Source organism: Salvia miltiorrhiza, chromosome 2 (assembly GCF_028751815.1).
Source record: "Salvia miltiorrhiza cultivar Shanhuang (shh) chromosome 2, IMPLAD_Smil_shh, whole genome shotgun sequence".
NCBI lineage: Eukaryota > Viridiplantae > Streptophyta > Magnoliopsida > Lamiales > Lamiaceae > Salvia > Salvia miltiorrhiza.
This window is the reverse complement of record NC_080388.1, coordinates 63,847,614-63,857,703: the sequence shown is the minus strand read 5'-3', so window position 1 is coordinate 63,857,703 and position 10,090 is coordinate 63,847,614. Positions and strand designations below refer to the sequence as shown.

Genomic DNA, 10,090 nt, shown 5'->3' with positions numbered 1-10,090 from the left:
ATTAATTAATTCGAATTGTTAGACCTGGTTAACATCTTTATGAGATTCTATGGACCCAATAGGCCCAAATCATCTTAGGGTGTACTTTTTTTAATTGTAAATTTATCATAAAAAATAAAATACAATAAATATTTTTCCTTTTAAATATTTTTTTTTATAATAAATTTACAATGAAATAAAGGACATCTATATGAGAATAAGAGATTCATCTAAAAGTTTCTAATTTCCAGCGGCTTCGACTGTTACTTAACATTGCACTACAACGGAGTAAAATGGACCCAAATATGCTAATTAATTTGCCACTCGTAGTCCAAAATCCTTAATCGAATACAAAAGCCCAAAGCTCTAAATCTAACGTACCCAATTCTTTTAGGAACACTCATGTTTTCAGATTTGTGGTGCATCCAGTTTAATTAAAATTCTAAATATAATTGAAAATTCCTCATTAAATATTAATAAAGTCTAATTAATTCTAATTAAAATTAATTAATATGTAATAAATTTTAAAATATCATTGTTGAGTTCGATTTTATTCTCAACTTCTAATTCACGACATCATCTACTAAGCCGATGATGGGTTTCGATTAGAAACAAAGCCGAGCACAAGAATTAAGGAGCAAAACTCAAATACTCGGTGTTTCGGAGTGTCGAAAATAAGAGACCTTGGTTTACGGAGGGAATCGAGTGCTATTTATAGAGTTTACATGACAAAGGCAAAATAGTATTTTCTGCTTTGAGCTCGGAAGGGTAGTTTCGCCTTTTCAGGTCTTCGCTCGTTTTGTTTCTATCTGAGCTAAATTCCAAAATTATGCTCCTATATTCATATATGAATTCTTAAAACATCAAATTTCATCCTTATCAATTATATGAATTCTTAAAACATCAAATTTCATCCTCATCAATTATTTAATTGTTAATTTCAAGCGGTAATGTTTCCGCCTATCTATCAACCTGAATAGCAGGCCCATTAGCCACCTTCAAACGCAATCGAAAACACAAGTTTAGTTAGTCCATCATAGCGTGGTCTTTAAATTTATTTATTCAATTATTAATAATAAAAAATACAGAAGTTGAGCATGTGTGTGTACACTACAAAAAAATGCGTAAATAGCGACAACAATTATCGACGACGATTTTGCCGCCGGTAATCACCGGCGGCACGGCGGCGGCATTTCAGGCGACCCTCCCTTTCGCAATCACCGGCCAAGTACCGACGGCAAAATCGCCGCCGGTAATTTTATTATACGTATTATATGTTTAATTTTATACAATTACTGACGGCGTTCTACCGTCGCTAATTAGCGACGGCAATTGCCGTCGGTAATGAATTAATAATAGGGTACGCGGAGCCCTTCTTTTTTCAGTTTGCGCCGCACAGACCCCCCCTCCCCCCTGCTGTTGCTGCTTCTCCTTATCCGGTCGCCACCTGCCGCCGCCGTCCGGTGGACATTACCGACGACGGTAACGCCGCCGCTAATTAGTGACGGTAAATGCTGTCGGTAATGTTCCGGCAATTCTCCGCCGTTCACCAGTGGAAATGCCGGCGGCGGCCGATCGCCGTCGGTAATGGCGTTACCGACGAGCCGATTAGCGGCGGCAAGTTGCCGACGGCGCCGCCGCCGGTAGCATATTTCACCGGCGGCTGTTCTTTATTACCGACGGCATTCTCTGTTTTTTTTGTAGTGGTAGCTTAACGGTAAAGTGGTTAGTGTCTAGATCAAAAAAATTTGGGTTTGAATCCATCGTGACATGATCTTTAATTTTTATATTTAAATATTAATTTATCAAAAAAATACAAACTCAAGTTGAGCTTTAACTTTTCCTTAAAATTTTGTGTGCGTATGTTAACTTAATTATAGAGTGATTAATATCTAAATTTAAATATATTGAATTTGAATACATCATGATGTGATCTTTAAATTTACTTATTTACTTATTAACTTTTTATACGCAAGACTCTGCCAATCTTTGAACTTTTTTTGTGGGAAGTTCAAAGATTGAGGGAAAAAACGGAAAATGACTATAGTTCGATGACATTTAATTTCACACGCAAGACTCTGCCAATCCAACTCACAGTTTTTGTACCTGATTTTACTCTTGTTCCATTCTTGAAATCTTGGCCACAGCCACACGTGAAAATATAATTTCATATTCCTTCTGTCCACGAAATAAATATTCGTATTTTCTTTTTGATTCGTCTATTGAATGAGTATTCGTTTTCTTTTTTTGATAAGTACTATATTTCACACAATCACTCATAATAAAAATGAATCTCTTATTCCATTTACATGTACTTGATCAATTTTTAAAACTTGTGCCATCCCTAAATGAATAATCATTTTTAAAAGTTGGACCATTTTCATAAGTCGGTAAAATTTCACACATTAAAATATAATCAACCAATGGAAAGCTTCCCTCGCCAAAAGTGGCAACCAAAACTAATTAAGTCGAAGACCAACTTTCATTCTAAAATAAAATATTACAAACTTGTACTTGTGTTGAACTAATGATAAGTGGTTAATATTCAAAGTTTAAGGTCTTAGATTCGAATCTATCATACTATGTTCTTTAAATTTCTTTATTTATTTGTGTAATTTATCAAACAAAATATTACAAACTTAGAATTATATATATCACTACAAGAAAACACGCAATTAACGACCGAAATTAACGACCGAAATTTTCGGTCGTTAATTTTGCGGCCTTAACGACCGATTTATGACCATTTCACGATCGATTTTTTTTTATTTTTTAACGACCGAAAATTCGGTCGCTAATTATTTTTTTAATATTTTAATAGTTTATTTTTCTTAACGACCGAATTTTCGGTCGTAAAAATTATTTTTTTATATTTTAATTATTTTTTTAATTTCAAAGACCGAAAATTCGGTCGTTAATATATATATTTTTATTTTTTTAATTTTTTTTAAAAATTAATTTTTTTAACGACCGAATCGTTAATATTATTTTTTTAATTTTTTTTAAATAAAAAAATATTTTTTTAATTATTTTTTTTAAAGACCGAATTTTTCGGTCGTTAAAATTAATTTTATTTATTTTTTATTTTTAATCTATTTTTTATTTATATTTATTTATTTATTTATTTATTTTATTTATTAACGACCGAATAATCGGTCGTTAATATTAATTTTTCAATTTTTAAAATTTTTAAATTTTGTTTTTATTTTTATTTATTTTTATTTTTTGATTATATATATATATAAATATTTAATTATTTTTTTTATTAATTTTCTATTTAATATTATTTTTCAATTATAGAGAATATTTTAAAAATGATTGTTATTTTCATAATATTATTCTAAAAAAATAGATAATATTGATTATTAATGAAAATGTGATATTATTTGCAAATAATAATAAATTATTAGATTTATTAGATTTATATTATAATGTAACACCCCGCCTATTTATATTAAATTTAGAATTATTTTAAACTTAGATTAAGATGATTTATGCCGGAGAAATGAAAATGAGTTTATTCCAACAAAATTATTTTCAAAAGCTTTTATAAAATTTAGTCTTTTGAATTTTTGTGCATTGCATAAATTGAATTATATGAATGTGATTAATTCTATATGCTAATATTATTTTTTAATACTACATGATTTAATTTAAGTCTATGTTAGGCTTTAATTATTTAAATGTGTTGGGCTTTGACAAATATTTATTTGGGCCTTAATTTTTTTTTATTAAAATGATATTCTATAAATACCAAAGCCCACACCAACCTCCTCATTTGTACCACAGCCATGAACAGTGTGTTTCACCATGCCTCTACAATTGCTACACTATTCACCCCATGCGCTCACTCCTACAAGTCATACAAAATCCCCTAATCTCAGGGATTTTGGGTAAATTTTTCAACGTCTCACCTCCCTCCTTTCAATCCTTCACGCATGCTTCTACTCCCTCCTTTCAATCCTTCACGCATGCTTCTACTTTCTATTATTCGTCATTGCTCCTATAAAATATCATCCTCATTCATCTTCTCTCCTTACCACAACAACACAACTTCTACGGTAAAGAATTCTTCTTGTTTATTCAAGTCTCAATCTTCTCATTCATTTTCTAATATCAGCAGATTTCTTTCATATGCAGAGAAAACCATCAAATATCTGCCATTTTTACAGAAACCACCAAACAGAATTCATACAAAAAGGTTTCACCTTTCAATTCCTCTACTTATTCATTCATGCTCAACATCATAGTACGAATAAAACCAACTGTAGATAAAACAAAGAGATACTGAATATTGTTCTTACATTTGGTAACATAGATGAAAAGATTAAATGATATAGAAATGAAGAATTTATATGAACTGGACTTGTGTGTTGCTGTGTTGGCTTGATGTTGAGTGTGTGCTTGCTGTGGTGAGAATCGAGTAAGGAGAGAGAGGGCAGGCGGCGGTCAGCGGTGGCTCCGAGCTGCTGTCTGGCCGGAGCGCGTAGAGAGAGAGAGAGTGAAGCCGAGGGTGCGTGTGTTCTGTTGGCTGGGTCGGAGCTCGGCGACGGCGGCGGCGGCCTGGCAGCTGCTGTCCGTCGAAGCTAGAGAGGAAGAGGGAGAGAGATGGGGCGGAGGCGGTGACTCGACGCCACTGTTGTTCGGCGGCCGGAGTGAGTGGAGGAGGGAGTGAGACAGAGTCATGGTGAGGGAGGAAGGCGGCGATTTCAGATCTGGGGTCGGAGGCGGTGGTGGCCGGCTCTTCGCTGCTGCTGCCGTTGACTGCCGGAGTCGAGGAAAGGGAATGGGCGACGGCTTCCAGTTCGTGTGGGTGAGTGAGCTGTCGTGAGAGAGGGAGACAGAAGGAGATGGAGGTCAGGGGCGGCGGCGGTAGCGGCCGGAGGCCGGCTGCTGTCGTCCGCCGGATGAGGGAAAGGGGGGGAGCTGGGCGGTGGTGTGTGGTGTGTGGTGTGTGGTGTGTGTGTGCGTGTGAGGGGAAGAGAGAGATGTTGGGGGAAGCGGCAGTGAGGGGGGAGAAATAAGGGAGATAGGGTTTGGGCTTATTCTTGGGCCTCAAGGAGTTGGGCTGGGATTTATTCATTATTCAGGCCCTTATTTTATTTAATTGGTTTGATTGCTTTTAAGAAGGATTGAGCCCGAATTTAATCAAATTTGGGGTGCATACATGTCACTACAAGAAATTAAGGGTTTTAGCCACACATGGATGTGTGGCTAAAAGTATATTTATGTGTCACTGTTTCTTTTTACCCACACATAAGTCAAATGTCAACATGTGTGGGTAAAACTTTGTAAAGAAAGGGTATTATCCACATATATGTATATGTGTGGGTAAATCACCAAACATTTACCTACACATATATATGCCACGAATAATATATTTTATGTGTCGGAAAAGATATTTATGATATACTGCAGCGATGATGTGGAAATGACATGGCATTTACACGTGGCAAATTTTATGTGTGGGTAAATCATCAAATATTTACCTGCATATATATGTCACTAAAGATATATTTATATGTGTGGAGAAAAATATTTTTTTAGTAATTGAATTTTAGAAAAAATATTACTATTTTCAAATATTATATTTTATTAGTCAACTATAATATAATCATAATCAAAAATAAAAAATTAAATATAATACTCAACACATTAAATTTAACAAGAATATCATACAAAACATTTACATAAAAATATTCAACAAAATCAAAGTATATGTGCGAAATGACTAACTACATATAATTATAAATATCTAAATAACTAAGCACTTAATCTACAACTCGCGATTAATCTAGGACTGATAATTTTTCTTCGAGCTCTTGATCAAAAGCAATTCCATTGTACATTAGAATAGTTGAACATTGGTTAACCATCATGATAACTTTTTGAATTACTCCTGTCAAGATAAGAGAAACACAATATTAGTCAATATACACAATTTAACATATTGTAAAGTACATATAACAAAGTTAAAATAACCTGAAAAATATAATTGCTCCAATTGTTAGTTTAATCCATTAAGTGATTTCAATTTTTGAAAGAATCAATTCTCAAGCTAGAAGAAGCAAGCGTGAGTTCGAGTGGATAAAACAAAGTTGCTGGGCTATAAATTATTTCCGTAACTAGATTTAAAAAAATCACTTCTTTATGTGAGAACAACATTTATATTGAGTGAAATACATATACATGAGTTTAGTGCCTTATGATTTTTAGACCTTAAGAAGAACAACAGAAAGTTTGGTCCAGAAGTTAAGATATTAAGCTTAGTGATTCTTACTATTAAGCTATCAGACATTAAAAGAAATCAGAGATACAAACCTTGATAGATATGACAAAGTGGCCACCAGCTTTTAGGAAATATGATGCATTTAAAGCCAAATTTCTTTCCTGTAGGGGATGAATAAATCAAATACTTCAAAGTCGAAAAAAAGACTTGATATCATATTTATTCAAAATCCCTCAAACCATTTGATGCATCAATTGGTAAGGTTTGCTAGCTAAACAAACAAACAAAACAACCAACAATAGTTGGACACAATTTACATTTAATGAAGCCACATCTTAATTTACCAATATTTTTACACTACATATTTCTACACAATTTACAAAGTGATAAGCTGACACTCCTACAAAGCTGAAAACATGAGCCATTTCCTATAGTTGCAAGAATAGTCAGCAACAATCCCTCCAATAATAGTTCTTCACCAGTTAGTTAAACATATTTTTGTTTCTATCAGCATATATAAAGGAAGATAAAGCAAGATCTGTCAACGCCAATTCAATCTAATTACATAAATCAAATCTTATTTGAGAGATGACATTTTACTTGAAATTAATGTGTGAGAATGCAAAGAAGCAGAAGAAGTTCCAAACCAGTGCTCAGCTTGTCTTCTTCCCCCAAAGAAGCCGGAATGGATGAAGCTCAGAGATAGTTTCCAAATGCTGCTCCAATTGCTATTGCAGGTTAGTTTCACTGCATATATATATAATGCAAGTATTATAACTTGAGCTTGAATTCTAAGTGGAGAGAGAGAGGGGAGGGGAGAAAGAGATAACTGACTCCATGGTGAGAAAAAGCCTAAGAAGATCATCCCCTTCTACGACTAAAATCTACCACAATCAAGAAAACATTGATCAAACAATTAACAATAATACTACTAAAATCAAATTTAAAAAAATACAATGACCCAGATCTAGGGTAGGAGCCTCTCCGCCGCAACGCCGTCTCCCACCAATGCCCCTGGATCGCCGAAATCCACCACCAGGTTGCCGCCCCCCTCCACTTGCTCCAACCTCAACTTCAACAGCACCTCATCGCCTATCCTCCTCGCGCTGTCGTCTCCCGATAAACAACCCATGAAAGGAAAAATTAGAGCTTTGTTTGGAGTATTTGGAGAGGGATGTGGGGATCGCTTGGAGTAACTGCCGAATATGTGGAGGGTTTTAGTATCTGGCGGTAAAATGAAAACTTTTTGCGAAGATAGCGGTAAAATAAAATGTTTTCTAATTTTTGTGGGTAAATGTTTGTTTTAGACTTTTAGTTTTCAATAATTTTATATAATTGCATTTTTTGGCAACAATTATCATACTTGTATATTGCTTTATTATATATAACTTTCATAAAAAAGTACAATATTATTAATTAATATAACATATTTAAATTTTTAACCAATTATTCATGGAAAAGTATAATTAATAATTTTTCATGAGTGTAAATTTATATATATCATTTCATTTCATCTTTACGAAATTAATTTTAATTATGATTGAGAAACTTGTCCGACAATTTTAATTTCAATACTTGAATTACTTATTCTAGATTTTGAATCTAACATCTTAAATTAAATTTATGATGTAGCTAATGATTGTTATTAATTTGCCACATCAGCGTAATTGTATTTATATTAAGAATTAAACAAAAAATAAAAATAAAAATAAATGTGACTAAATCTTTTTACCCACACATAATTAAGTGTCTTTAACTATTTAAAATCATCTACTGAATTTACCTACACATATTCAATTATGTGTGGGTGTATTGCCACACATTATTATGTGCCACAAATTATGTGTGGCTAAAATTTCCACGTCAGCATAAAATATATTAAGAGTTAAACGGAAAATAAAAATAAAAAATAAATGTGACTAAATCTTTTTACCTACACATAATTAAATGTCATTAATTATTTAAAACCGTTAAATGAATTTACCTACACATATTTAATTATGTGTGGCTATACTGTCACACATAATAATGTGTCACAAATTATGTGTGGCTAAAACCCTTAATTTCTTGTAGTGTGTTTATTAAAATCTGGGCTGAAATTTTAGTTTAAAGGTGGACTGTTATTTATTTTATTTGAGCTGCGAATTTTTCAAATAAAATATGGGCTTCCATTTAATTGTTGGACTTGTTTATTTGATTTATTAATTTGACTCTTTATTTGAGTTTAATTAATTATTTTTGAAAAAGTTTGCATAATAGTATTTTCTTATTATGTGCATATGTTAAATATATTTATTTAATTATGTGAGTTAAAGCATGAATTAATTTTGCACCAAACATTTTACATAAAATCATTTATGATTAAATTGACTTTATTATTAATTCAATTATTTAAGTAAAATCGAGCAAGGATATTGTTGGCGTCCTTAACTCAAGAATTTTAGTTTTCAAATATTTATTTATTAAATTTTGAAAACCCGGCTAAGTGAATCATAGAAAGATAAGCACTACACTATGACTTAAGATTAGATTCAGGAGACCTATTAAGATTATAGATTTCTTGTAGGCTTTGTGGATCGTGAGGAGTAGCACTACTATACCAATTCAGAGTTAAGAATAAACGACAGGCATTGCCTAATCAGGTGGGCTTATTTTCCAAATGTATGATTTAGCTATTGAGCTTAAATGTTTCAATGAAATGAAAACTGTTTATCCGATAAAATATTTTGTGCACTCTGCTCTGTTTAAGGCTCGCAACAATGAATCGATCGAGGTTCTCTCTTGACCTAACACGTTATTTGAGAATTGTGTACACCTATTAGCTGACCTGGTGGGTTGATCTCCATCGGGCACTAATCATGTATGAGGCGTTATAAGGGTGCTCGACGGGATGTGTTCCAGAGCATTGGGTCCCAAATGGGAACTTGACTGGGTTACGCCCTCAGTTCAAGTAAGCAGGAGTAATGGATCTGTCGGTGGCTAAAAGGTCCGAGATCACAGCGAGTAACGGAAAGGGAGTGTGACAATTGCGCGCAATATAATAAAATGTTTTAACATGCTTAGAAGTTATTTCAATTTAAAACCTTCTAAGTCATGTCAAGTATAATTGGATAAACTGCTCTTATGATTATGAAATGTTTATAAAAATGCTAGCCCACTAAGTACATTAGTACTTAGCCCAAAATTACTTTCAAATGTTTTCAGGTTGATTGGTTGGTGCTGACGGGGCAGAGCTGAGGCTAGGGTTCAACTCAGTATTTTGTCTTCCGCTGTTGCATTAGCTCTTATTTGTCTTATGTTTCTCTATCTTAAAAACTTTTATGTTAAATTCTGAATTATGTTTCTTATCGAGCTTAGACTCTCAACTCTAGCACTATGTTATTTAATATTGGTTATCAGAAGCATGAAACCAAACTTGTGATCCTAAGATTTAGAATGTTATTAATTGATTACTATCAGTTGATTTATGTCTTTCTTCACTCAAAGGGCGTTGCCCGACTTCTTATCCTATTATTTGAATTTCACAAGGTCCTTCCCTTGTTCATTTCTATGATTTTAATCGCACCCGATTATAGTTTATTCCTTCAAGAATTGGGGTGTGACATATAATAAATTATTAGACTTATTAGATTTTCTAAATTATTAGATTCATTATTTTCAAAATATTGATAATTTTATTATTTTAAAATAATAAAATTATTTTTCAAATATTAATTTTATTAATATTGATTATTTGATTTAATATTGATTTTGTTGTATATTTGATTGTTATTTTTCATACTCATATTTTCTTTTCTTTTTTTAATTACGATAATATTGATTTTTTATTATTTTAAATTCGATCGTATATTTACCTTCAATGTTTCGCCGGTACCACAAATC

At 32.7% G+C, this 10,090-nt stretch overlaps 1 protein-coding gene across 3 annotated transcripts; it reads right to left on the bottom strand.

The window, feature by feature from the left end:
- Nucleotides 1-5,601: 5,601 nt before the first annotated feature.
- Nucleotides 5,602-8,254, bottom strand: LOC131011077 (uncharacterized). 3 transcript variants are annotated; one of them, XR_009096732.1, is made up of 4 exons: nt 7,039-8,254; nt 6,856-6,955; nt 6,301-6,369; nt 5,602-5,878 (listed from the first exon to the last, which is right to left on the bottom strand). XR_009096732.1 is itself a non-coding variant. In XM_057938829.1 (4 exons), the coding sequence occupies exons 1-4, from the start codon at nt 7,071-7,073 to the stop codon at nt 5,769-5,771; spliced, it is 357 nt and encodes a 118-aa protein (XP_057794812.1). In that variant the 5' UTR covers nt 7,074-8,247; the 3' UTR covers nt 5,602-5,768. The 3 variants fall into 3 exon arrangements, 1 of the variants encoding a protein (XP_057794812.1); XR_009096731.1 differs by having other exon boundaries at nt 7,043-7,669; XM_057938829.1 differs by having other exon boundaries at nt 6,809-6,955; nt 7,043-8,247.
- Between the last annotated feature and the right edge of the window lie 1,836 nt (nt 8,255-10,090).